Raw genomic sequence first — 17,719 nt, 5'->3', positions numbered from 1 at the left:
AGTCTAAAGTAGGGTAGCCCAGCAATAGCTTGTTCACTTGATTATGCTGAACACTGATACTGGCTTTGTGTGCAGTGCGTTTTGGCTTCAAGCTAGAGACATTCTTTAGTATCGATGTGTGAAGCATATTAAGCTTTACAAAGTTATTAAAAAAGAAAAAAAAGTTGCCAAAATAAATTCTTAAAAGGCACCCAAGGATTTTCCTTTGTGCACAGACAATTGAATATGTCGCTTCTTCTGTTTCCAGCAATCTGTACAGTGGGGATGAGTTCACTTTTTCATAACTAAAGTATTGCCCCTCAATTAACTGGAAGATACAGGTAGTGTACCTGCTGATGGTCGATCCTAAAAGGCAGAAGCTATCCACCACCTGAATGACTTCATTCTCAATTCTGAGGCTGGTTGCTGTACCATTGTCATTAGTTTAGTCTTCTTTACATTTAGTTGTAGTCCCATTTTTTCCACTGTGCTCCTTGACTTCTCTCCACAAAGGAAGTTAGCATGCTAGGGAGAAGGGGGCAGTCTGGCTCTTTCCCCAACATTTATAAGGTATACCAGTTTTGGAGATGGGGTTCATTGAAACATGCAACTCCCCACCTGCTTCACCACTCAATTCTACTGAAAGTACAAACTTGCCCAAACACACATGGCATAACATCTAACCTTAAGTGCAAGGCTTGACAATGTGTTTGAAACATTGCACTTGAAGCCCAGTTGCTTATCAAGGTTTCCATCCAGATCTCTTCGCCCAAAGTCAGGAAGTCCTGTGCGGTCTGTTGCAGCCACCTTCTGGAATACGGTGCAGGTCATCCCAGTGAAGGCCGAAGCCTTTATTACGTATGCTTCCACAGCAATGTTTGGAGAATACTGTAGAAATGTTAAAAAAAGAAAAGAAAAGTGCTCTGTGCAGAGTAGAAGCAAGCAGTCACTGGCCTTACTGGTACAGTGAATGGCCAAAACATATCATTCCCTTAAAAATATAAATAAATCCCAACTTAGAAAAATCGTTCTCATTACAAATGGAATTTGAGATCTTTTTTAAAAAAATGAAAACACACTACAGTAAAGTTAAAGTGTACTGTATTTACACTTTAAGTACTTACAGTGATGCCTATCATTGAACAAAAACATCAGATTCCTACCGTTGAGTAAACCTGAGCTCCGTTAGCTAGTCGGTATGTAGCAATCCTCTGTAAGCACTGTACAATTCTAGTACAAGCTCTCGCTTCTCTCTGTGCCATCGACAAGATGCGTTCCTCAGCTAGCATTATGTTACTTGCAATATCAACCATCACATCACCAAGCTAGGAGAGGAAAGAGATCAGAAAGGCTGGCATTTGTACTTATACACCTTTTTCACACTGATCTTCAAAGATAAATTTGTTTTCTTTCCCCACTCGTAAGCACACATGACAGATACTATTTTTATATATTACATTTTCATTCCACCTTTTCTCCAAGGAGCTCAGTATACAGTGTCTCCCTCCTCACCCTACTGCCCACCATTTATAATAACCAATGATTGGTTCTGAAATGATAAGAATTTAAATCATCGGCTGTATCCTGAGAAAGTTAGGATACCTAAGTACCACTTAAGTTGACAGGACTTCAGTTAATCATGACATATTTGTCTAATTGAAATCAATAGTGCTTACTCATGACTAGCTTCCTTAGGATACAATCCAGCCTTCTTGGGTTTACACCTTTACTCTCCATGATGTCCATCTATTCCATTTAGCTATATTATGTATACCTGATGGATCAATTTTTCCTGTCACATGCATTTCATTGCAATGTCTAGTAGGGATGTGTGAAACGTTTCGCGTACAGAACAATCTGCACCCGAAACTGCCCGTTTTGGGTGATTCGTTGCTGAAACGAATCACCCTTTTGCCCTCCCAAAATGTTTTGGAGCTGAAACGAATCACCTCTGTTTCAGCTCCAAATTATTTGTAGTTTTGGCCCTCCATTTTGTGGCCAATAAAGTGCTTCTTCTTCCTCCTCCATTTTGAGTATTTGAATTCCCCGCCTTTTTGCCTCCCATTGACTTCAATGCAAAAAGGTCCGATCTGACATCTACTTGAATTTCGGGTCCCAGGGCCAAAAGACTGGGGTGGTAGTGCCTAATGGGTGGAGGCTACCACCCAAATTGCAGAGGGATTGGGCAAAGGGCTGATTCTTTGGTAGCAAATGAGATTTTCAATACAAACCATGAATCCACTCTCATTTGCTACCAAAGAATCTACACACAGAACACCTCAGAAACCCCATGGGTTAGAAACCCATGGGGGTGGTTGGCACTCTATGTGCACTACACCACCACTTGCTCTGGGCCACCCCAGCACCCCACAAGTGCAGTTATGGGGCTGCTGAAACCTCCATTATACCTTATGAGGAAAAACCTTAAAGACACGTAAACTTCAGGAAATCACCAAAAATCAGCCCTTTGCCCAAATCCTTTGAAAAGATTCTGGTAGCTTCCTTGCCCCCCTGGGGCACTACCACCAACCCCACACCACTCTAGGACACCCCTTTCCCCCAAAAGTGAAGTGATACACCTCCATTATACCTTATGGGGAAAAACCATAAAGATGCGTAAACTTCAACAATTCACCAAAAATCAGCCCTTTGCCCAATCCCGCTGCAATTTGGGTGGTAGCCTCCACCCATTAGGCACTACCATCCCACCCCAGCCTACTCTTTTGGCCCTGGGACCCGTTTTCTTGATCCGAATCGATTCGGATTCAGATTAATTCGGATCAGAATCGATTCTGGGTTGATTCGGATGGGTCAGATTCAGACCCAAAAATGAACTGGGGGTGTTTCAATTCAGGTCCGAATTGAAACACCGAAAATCCAAATTGCACACCCCTAATGTCCAGTTTCTTATCTTTGATCACTGGCATTTTCATATCTAAATGCTGCTCTCCAAACATATATACAAGTTTTAAGAACTGCAGATAGTTCTTCAGTTGCAGTTCACTTGCAAGGAATAGGGTTCTGCCCCAATGTAAAGTTATTCAGTTACAGTTTTGTTCATTCCATTCTAACTTGTACAAAGGGGCGCGGGGACACAATGCAAGATGCACTTATTGTACATGATGGAAACCTACCCCTTCTCCTCCATCATCTTGGCAGAGGTTCTGGTTCATGCTCTGTACTAAATGTCTAGTAGCTTGGTGAGCAGGTACACGGAAATTTTCCAGTGCTGCTTCCCAGGGCTGTCCTTTGGAATATTCAAAGCCAAATAATGCATACCACTCCTTCAGAGCTATGTGAAGAAGGCCAATCTCAGCACATTCATCTCTGCACAATACTGTGTACTTCCAGTGTGGAGGGGGAAGCCTCCTTCACACAGAGTACTGTAGTGACCTGAATCTGTGTGGCGTGCTGGGAGATGCAGTCTTTTCAAGCCATGTGTCAACAACCTTTATTTTTACTGCAAAGCAGACTATTTACTATACTGAACATTTATACTCAATGCAAAGGTAACACACTTGCATGTTTTATGGCCCAGCCAAGCAAGACGCAACTAAACAGGACTCCACTAAGTAATGTTAAAAATGCATCGTCTATTGCCACACTTACAATACTATGACAAACACCACTCATGAATTTCCATCTGGCACTTTTATAGCTTTTATTGCCCTCAAGCAGTGGCAGAACAGTGTCAGATTGTGTCAATCTGGACTTCATACATCACAGGAGGAAAAACAACATCCTTATAATGCAATAAATCATCCAGTAATCCATAGCCTACACATATTTCAGGTCACATTAAATCAGTCACTTAATGAACTGCTTTGATTGTTTCACAAACACAGCAAATGTCTCTATGGCACTGCAATACTACAGAGCTTATCAATTTCTAAAGTGTGTTCCTGATGCTTTTAAATATAATTTCTTTTTCCTTTTTAAATTTATCACAGATGCTCAGCGCACTACGGTCTTCAACATGTCTAAATGGGAAGATCAATAAAGTTCAACAGTAAAGTGAAAGCTTCTTCTCACAGACAGATATTTACCCTGAAGGTCTATTTGATTAGTACAGTCTAGTTCAGTTGATCAATATAAAATGTTAAAAGATTTCAAAGAAAGTGGTTTGGAAATTAATTACTTGTGTAGCATAGCTTCAGTGAGAACATTTTTTTAAAAGGATGTCTTGTACTAAAAATAATTACCTCTTTGTACTTCTCAGCAAATCTTCCAAATTTTTCTATCATTTCAGCGACAAAAATAACATCCATCTTGTCAGAAAAGTTTGCGGCTTCAACGGTGTAAGCTAATAGTTGCCGGGCTGTCGCTACAGCATTAGTAAGGTTCAGGGGCATCTGTTTAAAGCATAAAATATTATTTTAAGCACATAACCAGCCCAAATCAAAGTGATTAAGCAATTTAAATTAGAATCAACTGAGAAGGGCCTTTATGAACCTCAAAGTGTGCTGATTTACTCTATCTATGCATTACATATTCTTAAAAAAAATCTAAACCAAAGTTTGATTTCCAGAAACCCAAGAAAAGAAAAGAGAAAAGAAAAGAAAAGAGAAAAGAGAAAAGAAAAGAAAAGAAAAGGAGAAAAGAAAAGAAAAGGAGAAAAAGATCAATACCAACTTGACTCTAGAGAGTAAGGAATTTATTGCTCAAGGATTGAAGCAGTTTATTGCTCAAGCAGTTTATTGCTCAAGGATGTAAGTCTGAGTTTTACATGGAACTCTTCTGACAGAATGGAAAGGTAGATAAATCTCTGTGTAACCTAATAATACAGCTACCATGTAGACAGGTCCTTAACCATTCTAGGCATTCTGACATCTAAGTAAGGCCAGGATCCAAAAGGAGTGCCTGCACAGAGAGGTTTTTCAAGACTCCCTTTCCATTGCAGCTGCCTTCCTGCAAAAGCTGTTCCTAAAGGTCAAGGGAGCAGAATGGAGCAGAATCTGATGCAGCCTGAGGGGATGCAGTTGGAAGGAGAAATCACTAACCCATCCAAGATGCATGCAGAAGTGACTTAGGTGCATGCATGGGACTCTCTAGATCTTAGCATAACCCTTGAAATGGACACATATTCTTCAATAGCTGAGGATGAAAAGCCTTCAGGAATTTATTTGTAAACAACTTTATAAAGGGGTGGGTGGAAGAAGCATGAGTACCTGATTGAACATATACAGGACTCTAGTGGCATCGTTTGCATATTGGCACCGAGAGTAATCCTCTTCAGCCCAGAATCCTCCCCTGTCACATCTGCGCCAAGCTCTCTTCTCATCCGGAGAGTTGCCAGTATATATTCCGCTGCCAGCCGAGTAACGGGTGCACAGCAGGTATGCAGTAATGCCTGCCAACGTTCGAGGCCACCTAAAGAGTTGAAGGCAAAAGCTTAGACAAATTTGCATAACAAGTGGGGGGGATTAATAAAAGAATTAAGGACTACACAACCAAATGAGAGACTTCACCACTACACATCTATGAACTACAGAAAAGGTCACCTTGGCTCGTTTTCAGCATTGTCATGCTCTCTGAACATTCGAAGCATTTTAATCTCAATATCCTATTGCTTAGGCTTCTGTACAATTTGGCAAACTGAGAAGAAAGAATTATATACCAAATCACCAGAAAAGTCACATGAAATTGCTCCCAAAGGAATCTGGTTTATTGTAGCGATAATTCCAAAAATTAACCTCTTTCACTTAGAACACTTGGCAACGAATCTATATACTACATGGGAGGAGAGCAGGTCTTGTGGTAGCAAGCATGACATGTCCCCTTAGCTAAGCAGGGTCTGCCCTGGTTGCATATGAATGGGCAACTACGTGTGTGAGCACTGTAAGGTATTCCCCTTAGGCGATGGAGCTGCTCTGGGAAGAGCAAAAGGTTTCAAGTTCCCTCCCTGGCATCTCCAAGATAGGGCTGAGAGAGATTCCTGCCTGCAACCTTGGAGAAGCTGCTGCCAGTCTGTGTAGACAAGACTGAGCTAGAAGGACCAGTGGTCTGACTAAGTATATGGCAGCTTCCTATGTTCCTACTAGAGGCCAGGAACTTCTGAACTCTGGATCAAAAGCAGCTTTTCAATCGAACTCATCTCGTCCTCCACTTGGAAGATCAAGAGGAATAAGGAGTACCACCCGTATCATTGCAATGGGACTCGGCAAGCTATTTTGAGGGATGGGGCATACGATCTTTACCTGCCACTCTTTTGTCAAAGACTGAATGCCCCATCCCTCAAAATGGCTTGCCGAGTCCCATTGCCATGATATGGGCCATGATATGACAATGGAGCACTACTGCCCTGAAGTGCATTGTCAACTATGTCTGTGTTGCAGAGACCCTGTAACTGCCGGTGTTTCCCTGCACAGTACATCAGACACTACTTTCAGCTGCCCAAACCAGACAGTTTACATGCCACTATACAGCAAGGTGACACGCATGCATACTAGTTTACATTTTCAAACCATGCCCTTGGCATATCTTGAGGGTGGATTTCACAAAGTTCCCGTGGAACAGCATCTCTGCCCCTGTGGCCAGGGGCAAGTGGAGGACATTAAACATCATGTCGCACACTGCTCTTGTATGGAACAATAAGAGAAAAAAACAGTGGGTCAGATCATTGATACATTCACAGGTTCTGAAACAGAAATGTGTTCATTACTTACTGGCGGGTGTGTTTCCTTATGTTAGTTATCAAGCAGCCATTTTTGCTTTATTGTGTTTTAAAATTAGGAAGAAAACTGTACCTGCCAGCCCTACTACACATCTGGCTAAGTTGTAGTTCCAGGACTAGCTCTCTTATTCGAGCTGTACCCATCAGAGTTGTGACTACAGTTAGTTATTTAGGATTATATCTCTTTTTATTCTCATGCATGTTGTTTAGCTAATTGTTGTGTTTTGTACTGTCTTATTACGCCTTATCTGTTTTCCTTTATTATTATTTTATTATTATTATTTTTTACATTTATATCCCGCTCTTCCTCCAAGGAGCCCAGAGTGGTGTACTACATACTTGAGTTTCTCTTTCACAACAACCCTGTGAAGTAGGTTAGGCTGAGAGAAAAGTGACTGGCCCAGAGTCACCCAGCTAGTTTCATGGCTGAATGGGGATTTGAACTCGGGTCTCCCCGGTCCTAGTCCAGTACTCTAACCACTACACCACGCTGGCTGATATATAGCTATTATGTTTTACGTTGTTTTCTTATGCTTTAATATGTGTGTTATGACCTGTCGTACAACAGTAAACTTACTTATGTACTGGACATGCATGCAACCAGCTTGTATGAGACAGCAAGCTGCTTTTAAATGTGGAGGAGGTTGGGGGAGGTATATCCAAGGTTCATTAAGAAGACACACCAAAGAGGAGATGAGTGGGGAAATACTGTTTCTTTGTAGATGGTGTGTTACGAATCTGGCCTGGACTGGCCCAGTCTTTCCCCAATGCAGTTGTATTTCCCTTCATACACATAGGCTGAAGTCTTGCCTTATATCACAAGCTGTATGTATTCTCATGCCTTTTGATATAACTGTATGTTTTATGCATAATTGTACTCAAGCATTTATATGTATTCAGTTGCTTGTATTGTATTGGCTGTATTTCTGCATTTTTCATTGCTCCTTAGGCAAAGGTTGCAGACTTTGGTTCAAAGTTGCATCACAGGAAAGTGAAGCAATTTGCTGTTTTAAGCATTCTGTATTGAGAACTTGTGAAGAAAGTTAAAGACCTTGTTACTGCCGGGATATGGTCCCCCCGCCCTTCTGTACATTCGATTCTAGAAAGGATGACAAATGGCAAACAATAAGGGAATGAGCTAACTAGTTATTTGAAACAACTGTGCAATTAAGACCATGGGCTGAGGTGCAAAACTGACACATTGCAAGGCTCTGGCAAGCTTTAATTACAAGGTATATGACCTAGAGTCCTCTTCCTCACCTACTCCCTGTCTGGACATCATCTTGACTGAAGATGAGCTAAGGAGAACAGAAGATTGACAACCCTGTTGACAGTTCTGGTTGAGAACAGCAAGGCCAAATGTCCATGAGTGACAACATCTAAAGACGACATCTTGCCCCTGGAACATCTTGTAAGAGATAAGGACTTGAGTTCGAGACACTTTTGGACTGAACTTGGCAAGGGTGTGAAAACACCTGTTGGAACTTCAGATTTGGATATTTGGGTGAATCAGAGTTGATGTGGTCCAATGGAAGTGGCTGACCTGATGCCCTGAAAGCTGACTGACTCAAAGAAGCAAACTGCCTCTATCCTATGGCAAGAGGTTAGAGCTGGGGAATCCATCTGCAGAGACACATGTTGTCTCTTCGCTCTCTAGTACTCTGCACACTAACTCTGCCTCTTGGTAAGCCACAGGATTATTCAATTGATCTGGTCCAAACCACTGACTCCTGCAACATTTAGACTGGACATTTCTCCTTGATGTCTTTCTCTCTTCAATATTTTTCCTTCCTCTTTCTTTTAAGAGTGGTACCAGATAGGTTAGGATAAGTCTAGTATGCTTTTTGCAATTCTTCAGTAAAGTCACAGAAAATTCCTGGTTTGATCTTTGTCTCTTCTCACACATCCACTGAATAAAAGAACCTAGATAGGGGATGACTTGGCACAAATCAAAGAGATCAGAGGGTGAAGAGAGGAGGGGGCTAGATTTGAAGGGGAGAGGGAGATCAAAGAGGGTGAAGAGAGGAGGGAGCTAGATTCTGTCAGCTTCCTGACCTCTCCTGATGAACAACAGCCATCTTACCCTGCCTGAGCACTCCTGTCTCTGCTGAGATTTGTTTCTGCAGCCCCAGACCTTCTGAAGGACTGGATTAGGGCAGCTTGATTGCTGCCCTATTCCACCTGTGCCTCCTATCTGTGAGCTTACTTGCTCTACCTGTCCCCAAGGACCAGAGATCTCTCATGACAGGAGAGATTTCTGGAGTCCTTGGCAGCATATATTGGAGGGAGGCACACCAGAGGCATAGCCAGCAGACCGCCTGTAGGCGGCCACCAAAGCCAGCTACCAAAGGGGGCCAGCCTTTGGTGCTGGGCCTTCAGTGTGGGACTGGAGTCGGGGGGGGGGGAGTAATAAAGTGGGAGGTCTTGGTTGAATGTTGTTAGTCCTCCCTTTTATTGGGTTGTTTCAGGCCTTTTGTTGTCATGTGTTTGGGCTCTCTAGGGCAGGATGATGCTGGGTGTGTGTCCAGTGGCTCTGGGGCAGCTATTACTGTTGTGGGGAACAGAAGAATTGGCATTGGCAGAGCAGCTGGCCGTTAAAGGGGAAGAGAAACCAGTAATTTAGTAACTGTTTCCACTTCTGGCTGCCCTGTCAGCTCTCTGGCCTTGAGGAACAGTTCCAACTTCCCACAGAATCTATCCTTGCTCCTTTGCAATGCCAGGTCAGTTCAGAATAAGACTGAAATGATCCATGACTTAATCATGGATGAGGGAGCTAACCTGGCATGTATAACTTAGACCTGGATGGGGGACGCTAGTGGCCCAGTTTGGGCCCAGCTTCTTCCACCAGGTTACTCTGCTGTGGAGCAGCCTAAGGGATGTGGGTGGGGTGGGTGGGTGGAGTGGCTGTAGTCCATAAGAATACCATTCCCCTTATCAGGGCCCCTGTGCAACAGTTGGCTGACATTGAGTGTGTCTTTCTGAGGCTGGCAACTAGGGATAGATTGGGGATTCTATTGGTGTACCATCAACCCTGCTGCCCAACTGACTCCCTAACTGAGCTGACGGAGCTGGTCTCGAAGTTGGTGTTGGAGTCACCCAGACTTTTGGTTCTGGGTAACTTCGATATCCATTATGAGGCTGACTTGTCTGGTGTGGCTCAGGAGTTCATAGCGGCCATGACAACTATGGGCCTATCCCAACTAGTTTCAGGATCAACTCATGTTGCTGGCCACACACTTGATTTGGTCTTTTGTTCGGATCAGGGCGGTGTTCCGTGGGTGTGGGATCCTATGGTTTCCCCATCGTCATGGACAGACCACTACCTGGTTAAGGTTGGTTTCAAAGCCACAACTCAGCCCTGCAGGGGTGGAGGACCTATTAAGATGGTCTGCCCGAGGAGGCTGTTGGATCCAGTAGGATTCCAAAAACCCTTGGAGGGTTTTGATGTTGGTCCTGCCAGTGATTCTGTCGATGCCCTAGTAGGAACCTGGAATTGGGAACTCACCAGGGCAGTAGACATGATAGCTCCTAAGCGTCCCTTCTGATCTGCTTTAAAAGTGGCCCCTTGGTATACAGAGGAGTTACGGGGTCTGAAGCAGCAAGGTAGGATACTGGAGTGCAAATGGAGGAGAACTCAACGAATGTGACAGGACACAGCATAGAGTCCATTTGAAGGTTTATGCGGAGGCGGTATGTGCAGCAAAAAAAATATTTTGGTCTGCGTGCATTTCTTCTGCGTGTTTGCGTCCAGCAGAACTATCCCAGGTTGTGAGGAGTTTGTTTCAGGCTCCTTCCAATTCAAACCAATCCCCGGGGACTTTATTCTGCTGCGATGCTTTTAATGGGTTCTTTGTGGACAAAATCTCCTGTATTTGGGCCGATTTGGACTTCACTGTTTCTGCAGAGTCTATGAAGGTGGTGTCCAGCAATCCCTCCGGAAATATTAGATTGGATCAGTTTCAATCTGTGATGCCTGATTACGTGGACAAGCTGCTTGGGGCAGTGAAGCCTACCACTTGTTCTCTGGATCCTTGCCCAACTTGGCTGCTTCTGTCTAGCAGGGAGATCGTTGGGGATGGCTTAGTTAATATCATTAACGCATTGCTGAGGGAGGGTAGGATGCCTCCTTGTTTGAAGAAGACAATGATTAGATCACTTCTTAAGAAGCCTTCCCTAGATCCCTCAGTGATGGATAGTTGTAGGCCGGTCTCCAATCTCCCATGGTTGGGCAAGGTAATTGAGAGAGTGGTGGCTAACCAGCTCCAGGTGGTTTTGGAGGAAACTGATTATCTAGACCCATAATATTTACATGAAACCACTGGGTGAGATCATCAGGAGATTTGGTGTAGGGTGTTATCAGTATGCTGATGACACCCAAATCTATTTCTCCTTATCATCATCAGCAACAGTGTTAGGAAATGGCATTCACTTCCAGGCAGTAATGGGCTGGATGAGTGATAACAAATTGAAGCTGAATCCAAAGCAAGACGGAGGTGCTCATTACAGGGGATTGGAATTTATGGGATGAGTTAGATCCTCCTATGCTGGATAGGGTCACACTCCCCCAGAAGGATTAGTTACACACCTTGGGAGTGCTCTTAGATCCAGGCCTCACTCTGGTATCTCAGGTGGAGGCTATGGCCAGAAGCACTTTCTATCAGCTTCGGCTGATTCAACAGCTGTGTCCATTCTTTGAAGAGAACGATCTCAAAACAGTGGTGCATCAGCTGGTAACCTCCAGGCTCGACTACTGCAATGTGCTCTATGTGGGGCTGCCTTTGTACCTAGTTTGGAAACTTCAGTTAGTTCAAATTTGTGGCAGCCAGATAGGTCTCTGGGGTAGCCCAGAGAGATCATATTATGCCTGTCTTAAAACAGCTGCACTGGCTGCTGCTATGTTTCCAGGCGAAATACAAAGTTCTGGTTATTACCTTTAAAGCTCTGAATGGCTTGGGTCTGGGTTACCTTAGAGAGAGCGCCTTCTTTGGTATGACCCCATCGCTCGTTGACATCATCTGGAGAGGTCAATCTCCAGTTACCACTGGTATGTCTGGTGGCAACTCGGAACCGGGCCTTTTATGTAGCTGATCCTGGTCTATGGAATGCACTCCTGGCATATATCTGCAGTTTAGGCTCGCTATAAGAGAGCCCTATAAGCTTATTTGTTTGGCCTGGCCTTCCAAGGCTTGTAAAGTGTTGCTTTTAAAAATATTTTAATTGGTTTTAAATAGTTTTAATTTTTTTTTAATTTTTTTTTTTTTTTAGCACTATGTTTTCAATTGTGTGTTTTTATGTCTTTTAAGAGTTGTTGTACACCGCCCAGAGCCTCTGGATGGGGCAGTTTACAAACGTAAAAAAAAAAAAAGAGAGAGAGATAATTAGAGATAACCAATCCATGGGACTTAGGATTCATTTGATCAGGTAGCAAGGCCCTGTAGGTGCCCCTTTTAGCTGAACAGGCAGCTTCTTCCAGGGATGGGAAGGTATAAGACTCAAGTTCTCCAAAAGTGAAGGCTGAGCAGAGACAAGGCTTGTCAGGCGGCCTCTCCCCCGAGACGGAAAGACGTAAGACACAAGCCCCCAAAGTGAGGGCTAAGGTAGCCAAATTCCTCCACATATGGATCCTTCATGCAGCTTCCTAGAGTGGGATCCAGTAACACGCAGTTCCTCTAGGATTAGCTAATTCCTTTGGGTGGGATTTCCAGTGCTAGGAGCAAAGAGTAAGGGAATAGTGGTTTACGTTTATTACCCTGAACCCAGTGGAGAGACTTAGCTATTCCCAATACAGAGCAAACCCAAGGATCAATACTGCTGAGTCAGCTGGCATTCAAGCAATTTGGCAGGCATTATTAACTGCAAGTCAGTCAGTCAAACAGCACGTTGCCATCTAGTGATGCCTGAGGAAACTGCAGTCACGGTTACCCAGGTAAAAAGAAATGGATGCTGTCAGCTGCTGGGGACCACCAAGTTGTCGGCCACCCCAAGTTTGTAAGAGGGGTGTAACACATCAGTGTTGTTGGAGGCAAGTTGAAGAACTTAAAAACCCTACCAAAAACATTTTTGCTCTCTCAAATGCCATAACATAATTAGATGACAAAGATACAAAGATGCAAAGGTGCAATTGCTTTAAGAAAGAAAAGGGCAATGAAGCAAAGTGTACCAATAAATATACAAGTTATGAAACCTTTCTTTTAAAAATCTACGGCTGCAACCCTATGAACACTTGCTTCCTTAATAGTAAGCCACATGAACGCTACAGATAACATTCAGCCCAATGCCCCACCAGTGTAAGTACAGTATGCATCGGTTTGCACTGTAAATCAATGTGACCTCATCAAGAGCCATCCGAACCTTTTGTTTTATAAGACATTCAATTTCACGGTTTTATCAAAATACCTTTATTATAAATTATGCCAAAAAGTGCATCAGTGAGAAATCTATAGACTTTGTTTCTTAAAGATAATGCAATGATCTATTTGATGTGTCATAACCCTAATAGGAGTAATACACCAAGATCAGAATACATCTTTTGGGGGGGGGTGAGGCGGGCGGAGAGTTCTAATTTCTCTTTTGACTGTTTTGGGAATAGCGTTTTCAATAGAGAGGATAATGGAATGAGCGAGCAAACTTTTTAATTGATCACAAATGGTGACAGGGGACAATCAAAAGGTGTCGGAGGCATTCGCTACAACACAACAATATCCCATAGTGAGGGCTAAGGTATTGGAAATGGGAGGGAAAGAGATGAAAGCATATTGTAATTCAAATGGTGATTTATGTAAGCCACTTTGAAGGTCATATGATCAAAGAGTAGGTTAGAAATCTAATAAACTTGAGTTCACCCAAGGAAATGGACAGATTCGCTATCAGTAGATTCAGTTTACAGCACTAACTTATGGAACTCCCTGACATAAGATACGATGGCCACTAGCTAAAATAGCGTATTAGACAAAATCATGGAGGACAAAGTCTACCGATGGCTATTGGCCATGATAGAAAAATGAAACCTTCATGTTCAGAGGCAGTGTAAATCTCAATATCAGTTACTGAGGATAAACGACTGGGGAGGGTTGTTGTCCTCCTGGCCCTGGCTGTAGGCTTTCTGGGGGAATCTGACTGACTGCTGTTGGACTCTTGATCTACTTCAGCAGAGCTCTCACATTTAACTATTTTCAGGAAGATCCAAGAGGAAATATTTGCTAAAATAAATTTAAGTAGTTGGTTTTCTATATTACATTTTGCTACAGTAAGAAATAACTGGATCTTGTCTGTGTGCAATGCACAAAACATGCTGTTGAAGAAATGTGTTCTGCTGAGTAAATACTGGGCTAGTCTTTTTAAAATGTCAAGGGATGATAGAACTAAAATGAGTGAAGAACAGGAGACCCTCCTTATCCACGGTTTCGCGGATCGTGGTTTCATGTATTTGCGGATGGGTCTTAGACAGTGTGAATGTGCACGCGCTCACAATATTTTTGCTGTCTGCTCAGTTAATTTTAGATCCCACTCAGGTTGAATCAGGAAGGCCCCACTCTGAATGCATGTACGCACACACTACTTTGATACTGCCGCCCAGAATAAAACTTATTCTGCACACAGATGAAAAAAATTAGAGCGAACACTGGTCTTAGAGGCCCAATTTCTTTATCCATGGCAGGAAATATAGGCAATTTTCACCTATCTGCGGTTCCTGAGTGGCAGGGAATGACTTTCAATGTAATTTCTGGCTGCCATTTTGAAGCACAGAGTCATTTTGTGGCTCTTTTTTGTTACAAAAAAATTTAAACAAAAAATAGGAGGATTTTGGGGGATATTCCTAGAGACCAGGAGAACAAGGTACTATGCTTTTCTACCCTTATTTCTGCTTCCTTCCTGCTTTTTAAAAACATTTTTTAGAGCAAGGAACCTAACCCTGGAGAAGACATGCATTTTAGTCCTACTACTTCAATATGAAATAGCTTCTAAGCAAACACTTCCAGCAATGCTCTAGCCATCCAAACCAAGAATAATCAAAGTAAATGTTCCTAGGTGCATTTACAGCCATCTGCTCAGAATAATTTCCTTTACAAGTCAAAGTCTGATTTCTGTATGGTCTCAAAAGGTGAAAAATAACTCTTTTGTTATTGCTCTTTCTATACTACAGATACAAACCTTTTGCAATAAACTCAACTCTAGTGAACCCCGATAAAATGAACATTTCCAGAAATTGTATTTTCCCCCAATGCATTCCCAAGGGGCAAAATCCTATTACACTGAACAATCACTGAGCAGCACAGGTTAATTTAATAGAGAGCATTAAAAAAACAAAGCCTTTACCATCTGCTTTTACCTCTAATTGGGAGTCTAAAATGAACAATACACAATTGTATTTTAAAAGTGATATAAACTGCTATGCATGTTCTTCCAGGAACGTTGCCTGGATTATATATTTTTTAATCTTGTGAGCTCAAGATAGCAATAACCACAAATGGAGAAGGCTGCACCAGCTAAAGAAACAAGCTGGGATCCAAGGAACTACTTCAGGCATTCAGGGGTCTGGCCATACCCAATGGAAGGTTAGACTTCTTCCCCCACTTTGAACAGCAGCCTCCACCCTCAATGCCATATCACAAATTGCTTTAGAAACACCTCAGTTTCATCAAGGTTTGTAGTATGACATGGGAGGGAGGGTGCTGCTAGAGAAGCAAACACAACAATGCTGTCTAGATTGCATAGAAATGGCCACACAAGTCTTTCAACACAGGACATATTGGACAAACAATGGTAGGTATTAAGAGTGTGTCGAGATCACTGCCAAGGGATACGATCACTCTTACTGCAGGCTTGTAAACTGCACTCACCTGGTCACCTCTGGCAAGCAAGAAATGCCTCCAATCAAAGAGGCAGAGGAACTTTTGTATACTTCAAGGAAGTTGGTTGTTAGGCCTTCCTTAGTCTCACAAGTAATTAAAGTTGCTATATATAACAAGCAGGTTAACAGACTAGGAATTGCTATGGACAGACTTGCAAGGCCATCTTACTGAACCTTAATTTCAAATCCAAGCAATTTAACTGAAGGCAGTATACATTCAGAGGTTACACTCAGTATAAACTCTTTCATTGCAGGCTTCTCAGATATCATATATAGATATTGAGTTGACTTCCCCACACGGAAGGCTGCAGAGGGCCCTGGGGTAAAGCCCATGATGCACTGGGCCCCTACCCCCAGCTTACGGAAGAATGGGGGGTGGGGAGCTGGCGGGTGTCAAATCCCCCTACCCTCCTCATCAGTAAACAGGGAGAGCAATCTAGTGGCAGCAGCTCTTCTCTCTCCCAAGGTAGGAAAAGGACCTGCCGCTACATCTGATCCTCCCCACACTGGCCAATGGGCCCCTGCAGTGACACAGAGGCCTCTGAGTGACACTCCTAATGGCCAATGTGAAATGCAAGGTGAAGGCAGCAGTGACTGATACCACCACTGCCATCAAATACTGGGGATTCAAGGTTGGCTATGTGGACCTTCAGGCCAGTGTCTTACCTAGCAAACCCCAGAATCTACCCCTAAGCATAGGAAAACATTCTGTGTAAATCAGGCGTGTGTGCATGCACACGCACACACACAAACATGATGGAAGGGGAAAGCGACAAACAGTAGTAGCAGACAATGCCTATGCTAATAATACTTCACAACCAAGTATGTGAGGCTTCTGGGAAGTGTAACAGACATAAGTTAGAAGAGAAGTTACCTTACACAGAGAGAATCTAATTGTTATAGCTGGCACCTCCAGGGGCAATGTGCTGTTAAGAGTGACCAGCAGCAAAGAAGTCAGAATGGGAAAAGGTGAAAAAAGAAATAAGTGCACAAATGAAGATGAGTCTGTGTAATATCCAAGAGCAAGTTTTTTTTATCTACCACTCACAATTCAAAGACACCAAAAGGGATATGGGTGATCTACTGTACTTGCTGGTTGAACACACTTGCTTCATAGTAATATACACACTGGTCATTTCATATGCAACAGATCAAAATATTTTTATTCGTTCAATCTAAGTTATTTCCCTTGATCAGGGCTGCACATCTTCAGCCCTCCTGCAGATATGGGACTACAACTCCCATCATCCCTGACTACAGGATGATGAGAGTTGTAGTCCAAAAACAGCTGGAGGGCCAAAGTGGTACAGCCCTACTCTAGACGGCTTACATTTCAACCCACCCGAACATATTCATTAAAGTAAGATTAGGGCTGTGTATTCTATACTTAAAATAACACATTAAGTTGCAGTTGAATGACAGCCATAAGAATTAAACTCTTATAAGGTTTATGTGGAACTTATTAATAATTCTTTTGATACTGAGATACACACAATCAACATGGACTAAATGGTTGAGATACGGTAATGCTTAAGCTATGGGCTATGTGAAAATGTTGAATGAATATAAGATCTGGACTTTGTTTTGTATGCACTATAATTGGATTTTATATAAATGATTAATGAATTTTTAATTGTCTTCTTGACAATAAATGATGAGAAAAAAAGTTCAAAGATTTCCCTTTAACTCTGACCATTTGAACCTGAAAGGACTGTGTGGAGTATCCACCAGCAAGCAGTCCCAATAAAAGATGCTGGCTCTGTGTTTCCTTATCTAATGCAATTGAGAACTAGGATAATCCATTCTTTATTATCACAAGGGAAAACAGAATCAGCTAACACTTGAGTTCAAAAGTAGGCTATAAAGAACAGCCAACATATTCTCTTCCAAAGCTGTCATCACCAACCTGAAGTCGCCTTTATTGTTGACAACCCTTTCCGGGAGGCAGTACTGTGCAGAGCTGTCCAGTACCACAATGTCAACAGTCCTGGAATTATTCCCACGTCTGGTCTGCACATGGCACCCCCAGTTTCCAGTAGATCCAGCTTGAATATTTGAGATGGTCAGGGCACTAAGATGACAAAAGGCAGGACCAGCATTCAAAACTACATGAAAACACTTTTAAAGGATCAATGCTATACTCAGCCTAGTTTGTGTGTATTTGTAAGAGAGCGATGAACTCTTACACATCAAAGACATTCAGAACTAAATACAAG

At 42.7% G+C, this 17,719-nt stretch overlaps 1 protein-coding gene across 1 annotated transcript in view; it reads right to left on the bottom strand.

Annotated features, from left to right (window-relative positions):
- Positions 1-17,719, bottom strand: part of ADGRA3 (adhesion G protein-coupled receptor A3) — a 73,044-nt gene that overhangs the window by 17,391 nt on the left and 37,934 nt on the right. The window contains exons 8-12 of the mRNA XM_053253421.1: positions 17,410-17,574; positions 5,148-5,349; positions 4,182-4,331; positions 1,143-1,304; positions 664-867 (exon numbers count right to left, since the gene is read on the bottom strand). Coding sequence (XP_053109396.1) covers positions 664-867; positions 1,143-1,304; positions 4,182-4,331; positions 5,148-5,349; positions 17,410-17,574 — 883 coding nt within the window. The remainder of the gene's footprint in view (positions 1-663; positions 868-1,142; positions 1,305-4,181; positions 4,332-5,147; positions 5,350-17,409; positions 17,575-17,719) is intronic.

The sequence above is a fragment of the Hemicordylus capensis genome, chromosome 5 (assembly GCF_027244095.1).
Source record: "Hemicordylus capensis ecotype Gifberg chromosome 5, rHemCap1.1.pri, whole genome shotgun sequence".
Lineage (NCBI taxonomy): Eukaryota > Metazoa > Chordata > Lepidosauria > Squamata > Cordylidae > Hemicordylus > Hemicordylus capensis.
The sequence above is the reverse complement of the archived record's forward strand: the minus strand, read 5'-3'. Positions and strand labels throughout refer to the sequence as shown.